This window comes from Pinus tabuliformis, chromosome Q, assembly GCF_031772625.1.
Source record: "Pinus tabuliformis cultivar Carrire ecotype Pingquan chromosome Q, CPIR1, whole genome shotgun sequence".
Lineage (NCBI taxonomy): Eukaryota > Viridiplantae > Streptophyta > Pinopsida > Pinales > Pinaceae > Pinus > Pinus tabuliformis.
In genome coordinates, this window is record NC_142296.1 from 905,635,513 (window position 1) to 905,653,725 (window position 18,213).

The 18,213-nt window shown below is 35.9% G+C and overlaps 1 protein-coding gene across 1 annotated transcript in view; it reads right to left on the reverse strand.

Moving 5' to 3' along the window:
* LOC149222392 (3-oxoacyl-[acyl-carrier-protein] reductase 4-like) overlaps window positions 1–18,213 on the reverse strand; it is a 145,283-nt gene that overhangs the window by 65,173 nt on the left and 61,897 nt on the right. Inside the window, exons 2-3 of the mRNA XM_089385425.1 lie at window positions 6,552–6,694; window positions 3,278–3,331 (exon numbers count right to left, since the gene is read on the reverse strand). Of these exons, the coding sequence (XP_089241551.1) occupies window positions 3,278–3,331; window positions 6,552–6,694 (197 nt within the window). The remainder of the gene's footprint in view (window positions 1–3,277; window positions 3,332–6,551; window positions 6,695–18,213) is intronic.

Sequence of the window (18,213 nt, forward strand, 5' to 3'; positions counted from 1 at the left end):
TGAGTGATAATATTAGCTTCAACGTCCTTAAAATTATAATGAATGGGATTTCCTATCAGTTTCTGTGGGTGACTCTTTTGTTCCAGCCTGACTCGAGCTCTGGTTTTGTGATAAACAAGGGAACACCTGACCTTGGCATGAAATTGTTGATCTAATTTCTCATTCACGTATTCTTCTTTGTTTCTGCCCAAATATTGTTACTTAACTGAACACAGTTAGGGAAAGGGCTAACCTGAAGAGATATGCTTCTGCTCCTTGCTCGGATGCTTCCTTTACTTCCTTTGGTGGTTAATCAATTGGTTTTGCGCATGGAACCAGGCAATTTCATGAATATATATTTTCATTGCTTGGCATGAGAAGCCCAACGGTATCCAAGAAGAACCATTATGGATTCCTCACAAAACTCACGAGTAAAGGAGAGTTTGTTCTTAACTTTATTCTTGTCTATATATTAAGTAACATATATATGCCAAGTTGGGAATGATGCATATCACCCATGTGTTCATGCAATCGTTACATTAAAATAGCGAATAGCTCACATTAATTGACGTTTATTGAATATATATATATTTATATATAACATTAATCCACTTGTTGCGACTAACAAAGCAGAAAGCTATGAGAGTTGGGATTTGAAATCCAAATTCCTCTGTCAAATTCGAAAATCATACCAATATGTTTTGAACATTTTATTTAATTTTATGATGATTAGGCTTCATTTGTCATCGTATTAGATTAGTAAATGGCCACATTGATGATAATTTCAATTTGCTTTCAAATTCAACACTCTTAATTATAATATTTTATAATATTCTTAAATTTTTTGAAATTAAAACTCTTAAGTATTATTTTATAATATTTTGAAATTTTTGAAATTCCAGAGTCTTAATGATATTATTTTATAATATTCATAAGTATTTGGTGGTTCAAACTGTATTTGTTTTGGGGATCATGGTTAATGTTATTTAATTTAAATTTTACTAAAAAACTACGCTGAATAGAATGCCTCCGAGAAGCCTTGACACAGTTTTTTTTCAGAGTAGCAAAAATGCCATAGCTTTTTGAATCTTCATTCCAATATCAGTTATTGATAGACAACTCATTCCTCAAACTATTTTTCTCTATATATATGATTTAAGTGATTTGTTTGCGAATTGCCCTCCACATTCACATTGCTTCCTCTGTCTCGCTCACACACAAATGTGCAGCATGAATTTCAAAAAGGAATACAGTAAGAGGCAACGACCTCAAGCGTGACCTGCGCCCAGTGATATGGAGCAGAAGAAAACAAGCAAATAGTTGTTGGTGACATTGCTGTTAGTGCCATGGACTATATGCCCTGTCTCATATATATAATATAATGATTGGACAGATTTATTTATTTTATCCAACGCTTTTCTCCCCAGCTAAATAGAATTTTTTTAAATACTTTCCTTTTATTTTAAATATAAAATAGAAAATATACTCAAAAAGAAATATAATAAACGAAAGAATGAAATATCATATTACTTTATTAGTCTAAACATTAAATATAAAATAAAGAAAATGGAAAGAAAATTTTTGTAAATTTAAACATCAGCTTCGATAAAAGAAATTTGCAAGCATTTTCAGATTTGACTATATTGTTATTTGATGTTATCATAATGTGATATTTAGGAATTTAATTCATTTAATAGAAATAAATTTGATTAAAAATGAAATGTATAGATAATATATTGTTGTCAATAGAAATGCTTTTTTATTTTAAGCTTTTCATTATGGCAGGGTTGTATGGATATATGCCCTTCTAATCGAAATTAACACTAGCCCTTCAAATTTGATCACTGCATGGGAGTGCTCAGGAGAATTTTCAGAGGGCCATACAGCTGTTCAGGTGTCCAGCAAAATTTATGAATTGCTAATAGCTATAGCTTGTTTTTTCCTTCTGTGGGCCATTTTCCCACTAAGGGAGCCCTTGTATGCTGAGAATTTAATTAATGAACAGCAAATCTTGAAGGGCAGAAATTTTTGTGTTTGCATGTGTAAACTTGGCTCAATTTGCTTCCTCTGATTTTAATTTTATTTACCTGTTAAAATCCAATAGTGCATTTTATTCAGTAATCTGCTGTTTAATTTAATTAATAGCAAGGTAATTATTCTGTACTGATTTGCCAGTTGCCGGGGTCAAGGAAATTTAACATTTTCAAGCTCTTGCTAATAACCAGGATCATGAAATGATGCAGATAGCTATTGGGTGGAAAAATGAAAAATGAAAACTTCTCTCTAGAAAAGAGATCTTTGCTTATTTACCTATTCAAAGCTCTGATCAAAATTGTGTCATGTTCTGACACCATTTTCTAAGATTTAAGCAGCCTTGGAAAGTGTGAAGCACCTCAGGGAATACAAGGTGTGCTCATATTTGTAACACTACCTCTACTCTTGGGCCTAAAGGCTAATATTCTATTTTACAGGAAATCTCTGCTTTGCTGAGTTTCAGTGATGGGATCAATCATCAGACAATCCAGAATAATATTAAAGAATGGTTGGAGAGACACCCAAATTTGACGTGTAGGTATAGGGGATGGTACTTGTTGTAATCACTAGTCACCCTAGTCGACTAGTCAACTAGACAGGAGAATAGACCATGTTGCATGTATGTACTTAACCAAGTGGCTCAGCTCGGTCAATTGACTAGTCTAGTAATCCAACAGACATAAAGTAGTTATGGAAGTTACAAGTACCTTCCTCTCTAATAGCACTATAAAAAAGCATCAATTTGTCACTGTATGGAGGAGATACAAGGGTTGTGATGATATAATAAAAACTACCTATTTACTGGCTGTATGGTTCCTTGTTCTCCCTTCATATATGTGTGTATGCAGTAGATTGACCTTATATACATTATTGTTGCTTGTGATGTACAACTGGTAATTAAGTTACATTGTAATCCTGTAAGTTACGAAGTTGGTTCTGTTGTCAGTTGGGTTGGACCAGGACTTGTATTGGGAATATCTATATATATATAAACAAGATTGCAAATTGGTAAGAGGGAAAACTGGAAAATTGTTTAAAATTACACCAAAAGGAACCCACTAAACCTTGCAGAAGATAGGGCACAGTTTGATTAAAAGAGACACAAGAAATTCATATCGTACCACAAGAGATAAAGAAATTGATTTTCATATGCAGCGTTAAGTCAATTTAAAAAAATAAAAAATAAAAAAGTACTGAGTTGGATTGGCTGCGTAAGAATGGTAAATCTGACCATGAACCCATCTACAAGACTCTTCAAGCTTACCTGTCTAGAAACATCTTCAGCCTCCTTTATTGACCGAGCATAGTTCACAAGAACCTGCATTACCATTTGATTAAAGAGAAAAGAGAATTACATTCCCATCTTACAAAGTGCTCCCTATATCTCACATAAAACAGAAAAAACAAGCATCCACCTATGGAGCAGGACAATTGTTAAAACGATCCAAAGTGCATAGGACAAGAAGGAAGGAAATACCACTTATAAAAGGATGAAAACAAACATTAATAAAAGAAAGATTAAAGTGATACTCCAGTTAGATATCCAAAAGCCAAGTAGATAGTTTACAACTCCACAATGAGGTGTGATCTAATAACTTTGAAGTTTGCATTATTACGAATATAGGGGTACAAAGTTACAAACTTCAAAGCGCCACAAGTGAAATGCAAACATTACTGAGAATCAGCAAGGGACAAAGCCTAGAATGCCTTCAGCATTAGAACTTATTAACTTCCCTCTCCAGCAAAAGCCTAGGCCTTGAACATTTGAATTCATCAATTTCCTTTACAGAAAAAACATAGTAAAGCCTTGTGTGATAAACAGTTGAGATCTGAGAGTTGCATTATAAAGAAATCCAAGATATAGATTTTTTTCAAGAAGACGTATTTGAGTAAAGTGATGCAATTGAACATTCAAGAGGCTAGAAACCTGCCAGTTTCACAGAAAAATAATTAATCAGGACTCAAGTGAATATATGTTTCACAGAGAAAACATTTGAACTGAAAGGAATTAAAATTGTGAGCTGTCTCACTTTACTTATCAAAGTAATGATGGTATTGTGAATTTGTTTGTTTTTTGTCATGATAGTTGCAACTAAGAAGTATATGAAACCAAGAAGACACATTTCTACATGACTGTTATGAAAGATTTTCCTTAAACATGACACAACCAAATCTAAGTACGGTAAAAGTTAAACATTCATACAAACAGCATGATACCACACACCGATAATACAAAGTTACAAACTGATGGGCAACGCTAATACCAGATACTGAGATATATTAACAGTATAGTGTATATTGCATTCTCTTAAACTGGAATAAGAACTATGATCAGTGATCACTAATTATAATAACCCAGATTTGAGTTTTGAATAGTTTTTAAGAGATCAGGATGCTGGGATACCTTCAAGAAATCAATATCATCTTAAGTATAAATGGTCAGCAATCATTTTAATCTAAAAAATGGTAGGTGTAGGATTATGATAATTCAGAGTTCATAATGAAATCACTTGCAATCAAAAGTTATATCATATGATGACATGTCAAACATCTTGAGAGCTATGCCATGTTAGAAACATACAGATACAAGACTATAATTGGCAACTTCAGCAATAGTAACTGAGTTCAATGGATGGTACTTGAAAGTGGTCAGAGTGTCTATTTTTCATATGTTCAAAGTATGAAGCCGCACCCTAAATTTAAATGCTTGTGTTGTAGGTGCAATATGAATAGAATCTGAGTGGTACAAATACATAACGTGTTAATCAATTGTATGGGGTCCTAGCCTATCAACAAAATGATATCATTATTGCCATGTGTATTTCTTCGTGTATGGACTCTGGAGTACAATGAATTTCATTATAACAGATTGAGGAAGAACATGTCTATTGAGTGAAAGAAGTCTACTATTATAGATGCATCATGTGCATTTTCAAAAGAAGAAACATATGATACATAATTCTGCAAATCAAAGACTAAGAAAATCCTACACTGCTTGCTGCTACACACTTGCCCAATTCTGAGATTAAACTTTTCATTCAAACAGTAGAAGGTAGTCAACATACAGATAGATTTGAAACACACAAGCAATTAGAAAATACCCAACCCATGTCAAACAAGTTCGATGACAACGCTGGGAAACAAATTAAGCATAAAGCACTTAGTGCCTGTAACAGAGGTATATAAATAAAGAAACAGGAAAAATATCACTTTCTTATGTGATCAAGAATGCTTGCATGCAATTTTTATCAAAAATGGGGCACTGAATGCAACTGATTTGATAATTAAGTAGCATATAACACAAGATAACTGTCCAACTGTAACAAAAGTTTTTGAGACAACTTTCAAAAGAAAAATGCAAAACTACAGACATGGTAGGTTTAACAAAGAACAAAATATTTAACAAAAGCATTTCTGACCACATATAAGAATGCAGACTCCAAAGGGAGATGACAAAGAAAAAGAGAAACAAGCAAAAATCATTTTCTTACCTAATCAAGAATGCTTGCAAGCAAATTTTACCAGAAACAGGGCATTGAATGCAACAGATTTGATAATACAATAGCTTATAACATAAGACAATTGCCCAGCCATATAAAAATATCTCAAGACAACTTTTAAAAGAAAATTGCAAAAGTACATACATGGTAGGGCTAAAACAAATGAACCCAATATCTATAACAAAAGAAATTTCCCAGACATATATAAGAATACAAACTTCCAAAGGGAGATGGCACACATCGCCTGTTAAAACTTAAGAGAAAAGTTCAAGTCGCACCTAACAAAAGTCAGCTGTTGGACTATTTAAAGTACAATGCAAATCAAATAAAGAATGAAATCCACAACCAGTCAATATGCCATGCTCAAGATACATTGAAAGTAGTAAATAAGTACCATAAATAAGGCCCATAAAACCTGCCAAAAAAAACTATTATGAATTCAGTATGGGGGGTTACAAGATTATGAAACAGCATTGCTGAAACTAATCTTGAAGATTACTAAATTATTCTCTCTTCCTTTAGCAATGCATCATTTATTACATAAGACATTAAAATTCGGGATGGTAGGCTTTTATACTAACTTATCATCTTTTCTTTGTTGCACTTTTCTTGGACTTCTTCGAAGGGTACCAGTTACCATGTGTTATCGTTGACCTTAGTGGATGTTCAAGATGATAAACTGTATTACATTAAACCCCTCTGCTCTGCTTTTCCCTTCTTACAATTACAAGGCATTTCCTTTGTCATGTCATACATGACTTGTATGAATACACAATGAAAAAAGGTCATGTATTAAACAGAGACCATCTACAAAAATAAAATATTGCATCTCCTAATAGTGCAAAAACAACTCGCCTTATTCCTCATGCATTATATTCATCTAAAGCAACAAGAGAGAAAGTTGCATCACGTCAATTGTTGCATCATTTGTCCCCTCTTCCTTTTCTAATAAATAAATCTGTAAACAGTTTATCATAAATGAGTGCAAACAGCCATTGTAATTGCATGTATTAAGTAGGCAATGATATAAGTATGCACCTTACAGCCTGCTCTACCTAGTGACAGAGCAATGGCTTTGCCAATTCCTCTCGAAGCTCCAGTTACAACAGCCACTGGGGCTTCAACCTTTTTAGGAGTTTCAGCAGTTGCTTGTTCAATTGATGCAACTTGAGCCTTGACACCTGCATGCCAACATAATAAGGCCCAAAGTTCACTTCCTGTAAAAGCCTTCATGACAAAACAATAATTATTTGTATCCTTGTTTGTTATTTCTTGGGTTAGAGTATGAATGGCTATCACACACACACACTCTTTCTCTCTCTCACACAGACACACATAACCATTAGTTATTTTATTTCTTGTCCTTAATATATGAGATAGAGAGTAATTTGTCGTCAGGCAAGGACAGAATAGACAGCAATAAGTTAAGCAGAGCTGTTTCAGCAAAAGTAAAACAATTGACATTCATGGAGAGACACAACTAAGTCAATCCCCTAAAACCATATTTAAGGCTAATAATAGCAAGCTGTGGCATTTCCAAGAATTCAAGGTGGTCATCAAAGGACCACAAAGACAAATCTGTCTGTGAAAAAATATATTGTAGGATTTGACCCAATAAACCGCATGTAGAAGCACCAAATGCAGACTATCTGGTCTCGTCCCATTTCAACATAATTAAAAGATAAATAGATTCATTTAGGTACAGTGATTGAATAAACAAAGAAACTTCAAGACAATCAATAATTGCTGCCTTCTCCCATCTTATCTTATTGTAATCTTATCTTATCTCCTAAACAAAAAAGTTAAGGAAAAAGCCAATCTACAATAAAGTAGTTGACATACAAATTACCATTTTAATTTGTCAATGCTTGTATATATTAGGCAATTCCACACATAACATAGATTGCCCTACACTGATGACCAAATATTCAAAGGAATATAAAAACTTTAAGCGTGGACAACCAAAAAAGAGGAAATGTGGAACCAAAGCTCTAATAATCCATTAGAATCCCTCGTAAATAAGGAGTGGTTACATGTTCCAAACAATTCTGAGCTCCATTGTATTTACAGCTCACAAAAACATCACAACAGTTAATTTTTCAGGCCAGGGGAGACAAAATTGGATATGTTATAAACTAATGTTCTCCAAACAACATTACATCTACATTATCAAAAACATTAGGCTAGTTAAGCCTTCTCCCAAATTCTAAGGTTATTTGAAAAGTCAACAGAAGGAAAAATGGGACATGAGAACATAAGTTAATAGACTTTCGTGTACTTATGTAAGGATAAAGAGACTACAAATCTTTACTGATGCATCTTGAAAAAGGGAAAGCATATATTATTAAAAAAATAAACTGCAATGAATCAGGTCAAGCATCTTCAAGGAGCATCCATTAAGATCTTCAATGATAAGCATAGGCTCTTTGGAGGGCAGAGTAATTCAGAGAAACAAGTGAAGCTAAAAATCAAAGCAGTGATTAGAGAGACTGTAGAAGACATGAACATATCAAAGGTATGTGGCACATGGAGAAGGCAGAAAGGGATCTCATCAAAAACAAGAGCTTGGAAAGCTGTTTTCAATCTATGCTTAAGGGTCGAAAAAATCTGGTTCTCATAAACCAGAAAGGATTTCATTTGAAACCACCCAGCAAGTTGAGTAAAATTAAAATTTGACAAAGCACCAAAGGGGAAAGTCGGAGAGTGGAGGAAATTCCTAAAGGAGGAGAGGAGGGACACATATTTTTTGTCAATGTCTGAGTAAAAATTTTAAAAATGTGGTAAAGACAAAAGCAGTGTTGCGAACATCTCGATAACATCCTGATTTTATCTTGAAATGACAATTTTTTGGCCTAGGCGATGTTTGCCGATTTTTAAAGATATTTTTATGGTATCTTAATTCTGCTGATATTTGCCGAATTTTACTGATATTTTCCCCATTTTTTAGTTTTCCGGATCCTTGCCGATTTTATCGCGATGCCGATGTTCGCAACATTGGACAAAAGGCCTCCTCATGGGTCTGAAGTTAGGCATTGAAAGAAGATATCAGAAGCTAATAGTGAAAAGAGATATGAAAATCCTCTACGAAGCTGTGTCACCGCATTCACCAATTTTCAAGCATCAAAATTCGCCAAATTTGAAGGAAAGCCAAATTAATACGGAACAAATTCACCGAACTCAAAACCAACTTTTGTTTTGGAATTCTAACTCGATTTCTCTGTGAATTTGGAGTCGGTGCGTGATGAAATTCAGCTGTGGCATTGAATTCGTCAAAGGCAGTAGTATTAGACGCAGGGTTTTTTTAGTTTCTTGTGGTTTTATGCGATCCATGTGGTTTTATATTCAAGTGATGAAATTCAACTGTGATTGATGAATAGACTTTAAATATATTTGGTTACAGACTTACACACAAGTTTGGTTACACATATTTTTATTTACATTTTCATTTATTATTATTATTATTATTATTTTTAATATGTCGAATTTAATGTCGAATTTTATTCCAAAAATTTTTGCTCTTGAATTTTTGTCGAACTTCAAGGTCGTTCAACTCAAATTCGAATTCAAACCAGGTGACATAGCTTTGAAAGTATGGGTGGAAACAGTAAAATATGGTTGAGCCAATGGGCATATAGGTGCTAGACTTCAGGAAACAAGAAGATCACATTTAAAGTATAGAGAAGTTATCTCGAGGAAAGATGCAAGCACTTTACCATATATTCAATGGAGTAACAGGGAGGCTAGCATACACAATAGATTAGTAAAGGTTAAAAGCATTAGAAAAGATGGGGACTTTACATCAAAGAAAAAGAAGCCAGCGTAAATGAAGTCTAGAATTAAAAACTGAAAGATATATCAAATCATCCCATTCATACAGGGGAAGGGATCTGTAATAATGAAAATAGCCCCTGGAAAGCTAAAATTAGTGAGTAAGGATGAAAGGGATGATCACATTCAAGTTTCAACCAGTTACGTAAGAACAATAGAAATTTATAGCACCGTCTCTTAGATCAAAATACGAAACAACAGATCCCTGCTATATTGGGAAGAGTACAAAGTTGAAGATCAATCCAACATAGGAGCAAGGAACATTTTAGCAACAGACATAAATAAAAGAAGGGAAATAAGGAAAACATGTCCACAGAAGAAAACAGGAAAACTGTTAGGATAGATGACGTTTTGGCCTGAAAGCAAGATGATGTAAGCAGCCCTGCTTCTCAATGAATACGCTTTTGGAAGAAGAAAGAGAAATAGAGGAAGTTCTTCCACAAAATATTTGCAATTATTTGGAACTGTGACGACAGCCAAGAGTGGATGAAGTGAAGGAAGGGAAGAGGTGGATTAGATTAAATATCAGATAATGATAAGATAATTATATTAGTATCCAATGAATGTCCAAAAAGGCAGATAAATGCGGCTGAAAGAAAAATTACAATGAGCAATAGGGAACTGCAGGAGTACCTAAGGTAACTCTGAAAGCATAAAATAAGCTAATCTAACAGATACATGAAAATTACATGAAAAAGTGTGATCAAGTTTCAGAGAAACATGAAAACCAGGAGGAAGATTTAACTCCAGGCATCCCAGATCAGCAATCGTGTGACCTGTCTAGGAGCAAACTGATGGACAGAAAAAGAGATCCACGAACCAAAAGGAAGATTTGCTCTAGAAGAAATAAGCTTAGCGCTATAATACAAAAGAGATGAATATACTATGAGAAAGGAATTCCTCTAAAGAGGAAAGCTATGTTCCACAAAGTTTCCAGGATGGGGGAGCACAGGAGCGGGGATATGCACAACAGGGACATGTGGGAGCACCACCAAATTTTGGGGAAATTCAGGTGGGACAGGGGGCGTCAAGGTTCCTGGCATAGGGGTCCTCCTCTCTAAAATTATAAAAATACTAATGATAAAATCCCAACAATACCAATTCATTCCATGCAAATTCATCATCATGCAATCCAATGGAAATGCTATAATCCTGATAACCCTGAAAACTGTTAAGACTGCTGAATTCTGAATGGGATGTGAAATTCTACTTTCTCCATATGAAGTCCAATGAGGTTGGAACCACTCTCAAACATTCTGAAACAATTAATGGTAAAGATAGAAAAGGTAAGATAAATATTACCATTAACTACCAAGGTCACAGACTCCTCAAAGCTCTAAAACCTATCTTTGTTCTATCTTCATGGATTGTTAGACAAAAATCTGGGAAGGGACCCACAGACGTCCCCCTTCTAGGGAAGGGGGATGCCCAGACATCCCCCTTCTAGGGAGGGGGATGCCCAGACATCCCCCTTTTGAGGAAATGTGCCCCCCATACCAGGGAAACGTTTTCCCACAAGGGGGGACATGGGGAAACGTTTCCCCAGGCACTCCCCATCCCGGGAGTGTGGGAAATGTGGGGAGCCCGCGCCCCACCCTAGAGAATGTGTCCCCACGGAACACTAGAGAAAAGACATCTCACAGTTGAGCTAAGTTACCGGATCCGGCCCTCTGGGGTACAGGATCCACGGATCTGATCTGGATTCGGATCCGGATCCGCGTAAATACGCCCAAGAACCGGCACGTGGCGTATTAATGTTTGTTAGAAACAGATGTTGAAATCTGGAAACGGATCCCGTGTCACTTTTCCGGATTTCTAAGTTTTTTGCCATGTTTTTTTTACTTTGTAGACATTCGTGGTGTCTGCGGGAATCGAAAAGTCATTGTACATTTCCAAGGGTTTCGAACGCCGAACCTTGGCTTCAAGTTACACGATCTCCGGAATTTTTAAACGTGCAGAGTTTCGAGCACGCGAAGCATGACATTACAGGCAGATATTGATCTTTCTACTGTAAAGTAAAATCCAACCAACACACCATTTTATCACAGCCCTTGATCTGCAGTCAACTGCGCTAGTTGCGGTGTTATGACCCATGACCCGAGCTTTTACGAGCTATTAGACCTATATTTTGACTTATAGATTGGGATTTTAACATATAATTTTTTGCTAATTTTTATTAATTAATTTAAAATTTAAAACGATATATAAAATTTATACAAATTTCAAATATATATATATATATATATATATATATATATATATATATAATTTTAAGTTTAGTTTTGTCTTAATAAACTTAAAATATAGGTATGTATTTTTTAAATTATATTGCTTTTTATTTATAATTTAGTTTTGACTTATAGATTGGAATTTGAGCATATATTTTTTATTTTAAAATATTTTTTTTCTAATTTTTACTAATTAATTTAAAATTTAAAATGATATATAAAATTTATACAAATTTAAATATACATATTGATATATAGATATAATTTTAAATTTAGTTTTGTCTTAATAATCTTAAAATATAGGTGTGTGGGCATAAACTAATGATGGTGTTTTATGAATGCAAACTTAAAAAACAACAATTTGTTAATTTGAAGAGATAATTAAAGATGAACTTGAATATATGGTAAAAGCACAAAATGAATGACAATGATTTAGCTTTAATATATATATAAAAATGTATGATTTTGTGTCTATTATTAATTTTATTACATTTTTAATATTATTATATTTTTTGTACTTGTTGTATCCTTGCCATATCCGGATCCTGGATTTTCAAAAAACTAGCGAATCCGTATCCGTATCCGTATCCGAATCCTGGTAACTTAGCAGTTGAGTGATACCTTACATAATCACCTTGGAAGACACTACTCTAGTTCCTACATCAGAGTTAAAATGCACAAAACAGAAAACATGGTAAGAATTAAACTGGAGTTAAAATGCACAAAACAGAAAACATGGTAAGAATTAAACTAGAGTTAAAATTACATGGGATGGGAGTTACAAATCCACATTGGCATACAACAAACAAAACACTATCTTAGTGTATGATGTGTACTATAAAAACAAAAGTCACTACAAGAATAAAAAAAAATGAAAGCACCCCTATATTTTAAAACATATGAGAGCCAGCTAACTGAAAGGCTTCTCATTTCTTCCCTACTTAGGAAAACTGTCCTTAATTTTTTAACATCTAAAACACCTCCTTTCTTGAGTTACTGTTGGGATCGAGTTGTTGTCAAATAATAGTCATACGTCATCCAAAATAGTCAATAACCCAACTATGCATTATCTTCCAAGATGGTCATCATGCATACTCTACAAACAATGACAAACATATCAGAGAAACCCTAGGATAACAAGAAACCAAACTATTTATGCTAGGAAGAAGATGACAATGGAAGAGGTATTGTACTAAAAATAAGGTAGAATCAATAATACAAAGATGGATGAACCAAATTTGAAAGACATGTGCGAAGCCACTTTAAATTAGACTGTGGAAAGGGAGGGAGGAAAGTCACAATGGAAACTTGAACGATGTTACTCTACCTCTGAGATAGGCTGGGATTGCCAACAGATTACTCTCCCCCAGGGCCAGTACTTCAGCAATTTGAAACAAGAAGCTATAAGATATCTATTAACAATAGTTCATGGAAAAGCAATTTGCCCTTAAGGAAAAATATGTAATGATTCAAATAACATCCACATTCTAACGAGAATACCTAAAGATGACAAACTAGTTATGATCCAAAAAAGTGAAAATCGAGTGCTCCAAGTGGGATGAGCAAATAACCAATATCACAACTGCATATGATTTAAGGGGCTTATTAATAAAGTGAAGAACAAGGTAGCGAAATGGGTACCCCCTAAGGCCATCAATTTTTGGCTAACCTGTTCAAGTCATTTTTTGGACTTGCACATTGTTGTCACCTACTGTACCTTTTTTCGAATTGTGCCAAATGATGTCAAATGTTGGCCAGAAAGGGGAGCCGAAGTGCAAAAGGCCAAAAGGAGGACAAATATCAAAGGGCGAAAGCTCAAGGAGGCCAAAACCAAAGCTTAAATTTCAAAGACAAGAGGAAAGCCCAGATTTAAAGAGGAGCGTTGCAGTGCGAGACTCGATCACATCAGAGCCTAACATTGGGGAGACTAGCAAGAAGCCATATCGGAGGATGTTATATTAGGGGTCGGTGGCATCAAAACCCTTTTAAATCTCTTTTCAAAAGTTTCCGATGAGAGGGGCTTCGATATCAGCTGGCACCTAGTCACAAAGACCTCAAAGGACCAAGGGCGCAGAGTTGGGCAGAGCCCCCCAGTGCTAAGAAGGAATATCGGGGATTGAAAGCATCGAGATTCCTTCATAAAAAGTTCTAATGAAGGGGGCTTCCGATACAGATTGGCACATGGTCGTGAGAGATCCACAGAACCCGAAGCCAAGGGAAGATTTAGCACTTGAGTGCTACGAGCCATATTGGGGAGGCAAATATCGTAACTCCTGTGTAAGTTGATTTTGGAAAAGTTACGATAAAGAGGGCTTCCGATGTAGACTGGCGCTTGGTCACGACAATACAAAAGAAACCAGCGCAAAACCAAAGGCCCTAAGGACCCTTTCTCTCTCCTCAAAATTGGACACATGGCAACAGGTAGTTGGTCCCGAGAAGTGACAGGGTAAATTACGTCATCATGACGTGGAGGGACAAGGACACGTGGCAAGCGTTTTCAACATTTTGGAGGGCCCAAAAGGACAAATCTAGGTGACACGTGTCACCACCCAGGAGGCGCCACGTGGAAATGAGGACATCAACATGACATCACTCAAAGGTCTGCATATTGGAGGAAGAGGCCATCGGAACTCTTTTTATTTTCTTTTGCAAAACTTCCAATGAGAGGTGCTTCAATATCTACTAGCACTTGGTCACAAAGACCTCAAAGGACCAAGGGCGCTAAGCTGGTTGGAGCACCCAAGTGCTAAGAAGGAATACTGAAGGTTGAAAGTATCAGAACCCTTTCAGAAAGAGTTACAATGAAGAGGGCTTCCGATATAGGTGGCGCTTGGTCATGACCATCCATAAAACCAAAGGAAAAGCACAAATCACAAAGAGAGATAAGCCCCAATCGGAGCCCAAAAGGTTTTAACACTCAAGCGTTGAGCCTGAGGTCACAACACCCAATCCCATGGGATAGACAAGAAGAGGGCCAATAGAAAAGGAGCTTGAAGGCATCAGAACTTTGTGATTTCGGAAGGCTAGTTCAAATAAAGTTACGAGGATGAAAGGCTCTGATATCACAGTGCCTATGCATCGAACCTTTGGTCACAGGCAGTGGTTCCATGGTTGAGGAGCTTAAGCAAGAGGAGCTAAGGGTTATCGGAACTCTATGTTATTGTAACGATCTTTTATAAGAAGTTACGAGATGTATCGGGTTCCAATCGTATAGCCTAGAGTGTATGCAGGTGGATAAGTCAGTAGCTATGATTACAGAGCATCGTCAAGGCCACCACAGTTGATCGCTTCCAGCTCCAGAAAGTGGGGAATTCAAGCAGTTAAGGGGGAAAGCAAAAGGCATACTAGTCGGGTGATTGCGGAAGAAAACCGTGATAGAGACGTGGCCTAGTTGGACACAATCACAGGGAATGGCATGGAGATATTTTGCTATGACCATCATTCAGTTTTCCCAATTTTTGTTATTATGTAATTTCTGCATTTTAAAGAAAGAATCAAATCTGTTGTAATCATTTGGGGCAGCAGAACCTCCGCATGCCAAGACAGCTAGTCGATCAAACAGTTGGGGTGCATGCCCAGACAGCTAGTCGATCGAACAGCTGGGGCATCACCAAGATATTTTGTAATTGTTGTTTCAAGCTTCCCCTCTCCTTATAAATAGGGGGAAGAAACTCATTCTAAAGGTTCCCAAATTCTACATTCTAGAGGCCCGAATTCTGCTTTTGCAAGTTCTGAGCTCTGTTTGCAGAGAAAGCGGTTCCACTTTTGGTTCAATTTGCTTGTTCATGAGGTGCTCAGGCTTATACAAATGTTAACTATGATGGACTGGTGATTTGGACTCTATCTTCAAAGATTAATGAAGCAGTTTTGTTGATTCCAAGCGAAGTAATGTGCAATATGTTTTCCCCTCTGTATATCATTTCATGTATGTTTTTCCTCCTCTGAAATTGTGTAATGAAGTTGTTGGTTTCACTCTCATTTATGGTTGTATATATGTTGCAAAGTAGCAAACAGTACCTGTGTAAATGACAGATTTACTTGTGTTATTTTATAGCCTGTAGTACCTATGTGAGCACATATTTACTAATGCTATTTGGTGACAAAATGTGTCCATGAGGTATAGAGCTAGAAACCTTAAATTGCGCTCCACTATTCTGCGTTTTCACCTCCTCACTCTTCCATACTTCTGTTGGAACTTGTTGCTTAGGATTTTGTGTTTTATCCAACCCTCTGCATCGAATTCCTTCCTTTCTTTCCTCCTCTTCATTTCTACTACAACGACAATATTAAGCTACATTTTGTTGTGTGTCGGCCACCAGAATCAGGACATTCCTCCTTGAGATGAGTCATATCTACCCGTATGTATATATATTTTCATGTCTGCTTGAGTCTACCTTGGTGAAGGGCTATTGAGCCAAGCTTTGAATTATCTTATTTCAAGTTATGTGACATATGTTGTGCAGCATAAAACCTCAGAGAATCCTCAAAAGCACTCCTCTAGGATGCCCTAGGCACTGACCCTTTCCTTCAACCTGGGGGTTGTCTCTAGGAGGCTTCTACATCTTCTGAAGCACGAAGGGAGATAGAAAAAGCTACAACACACATGTAGGCAAACCCATGTATGTTTGAATTCTACAAAAAAATATCCAAAGTTATCACCACTGTTTCCTCAATATTTCAAGAATTTCCATCTAGAACACAAGCTTTACTCTTCTTTATGGATAAATATCTAAAAACAATAAAGAAAATCCATCAAATGTTTAAATTTACACAATATGAGAAAACAAGCTAGACTTTAATTTATAGTGCACCTGCACTAGTCATGTCAACATCAACAAGGATGGCCTTATGAACAAATTGCCTACAGCTAAAGTACCAATTATTTCTCAACTCAGAGTGTACTAATGATGTTCATATAGTAAAAGAGACTACACTCTAGGAGAAATCATCCCACGGCAAATTTGCAATCTATTTTGAGTGGGTCAAACGAGCCAATGCAATTGTAGCACAAGCAAACATTATAATACTTGCCTTGAACTCACCTCACAACACCAACCATCAATTGCACATTTGAATGGGCTATGGAAATAATAAATTCAAGGCACAAGCATTTCAAAAGAAACCTGGCACCTCTAAGTGAAGGAGGAAATGTTTTATCAATTCATAGCGCTCAAATTATCAAATTATGTATGAGTCATTCAAGCCCACAATAAGGCCGTGGAAAGGGACTGGACTTACAAAGAGTAACGCTCGAGTAAACTTAAGGATAAGAGAAAAAACTTACCTAGAATCAGAGATCTCGTTGGCGGGAAGAAAACCATCCTTGACATTCAAAAGGTTCTAACTTGTTACCTTTGTCAATTCATTAGCCCTTGATAGTGGTCAAGACTCAAAACACAATGTAGGTCCCCTTTGGTTAGTAGTAAGCACCACATGGAAGGCAAAGGTGGCCAAACTCAATCACAGGGTAGGGAAATTTGAAGATTTATGGAACTCAAAATTATTCAAAACTTTATAAGAGCTTAAACAAAACCTACCAACTTTAATGTTGTTGGTTGACATTAAACGCTCCAATGCTTCAAAATATTATGTAGGCCCCAATATAGGGGATCCACCATCAGATCATTTCGGCCTATCCACTTCCTTCCAGACATTGAATGGTACTTTCTTTCAAATACCCGAATGGGTTTTACATTGGCAAGGTTTGCTTGCCACAACATTAATGATTGAAGGAATTTCGAAGATAGGGTTAGCTTCAAACAATTCAAAAGAAAGCTTTCTAGAAGCCTTTGATGGTAATAAGGGTGGGCGATTGGAAGGGTTTATCAAAGATTGAGGTGTCTATGAGCATAGACCATTGAGGCACTTCACAACAATTCCAAATTGGAGTCTATGTTTAAAAATTTTGAAAGGCGGCATGCAGGTCCCACCATGGTTATCAAGACATTAGAAGAATTAGGCCATTCAGCCTCTTAGAAACAATTTGAAATTTTCACTTCAAAATGACTCCAGTGGAACTTGCTTAGAACCTTTTCAAAAAAGTTGGCAAGTGAGTCCCTAGCACTTAAGGCATTACCTTTTGAAAAGCATATCCTACTCTGAAATAAGACCAAAATTGGGTCATTAGGCCTTTTCTCCGTAACTAAGATGGAACCTTGGCATAAATGTTGTCGATGAGAGAGGGATCAATACGTACAAACTTGATCTCATAAAAGTGTAAAGGTTGCATTGGAATATTGGCTCACTCAAGTCACCAACATTCTTCAAAACAATTCAGACATGAAGCTTCTAAAGGCTTTTGATGGACTATACTTAGCCTATTCAAAAGAGAAACTCAAAGGTTATAATCATAAAATTTCCATATTCGAAAGGCAAAGATTGCAACTTGAAAGGATTAGCAATGCTAAAGTGAGTAGCATCAGAAGGTCTTCTACAATTGCTTGGTGTCTTAGCATGTGGAAGACATTATTTGCCTCTTCTAGTGATTTATGTCTTCTTTCCTAAGTTTAATTTAGGAAAAGTACAATAATTAAAGTCAATTAATTATTGTGGACTATTGGGTTATTTTCTAAGGATAAATAATTTAATTATTTAAGTGACTTGGAAATAATCTCAATTGTTGATCTTCAAGATGTTTCTAGAAG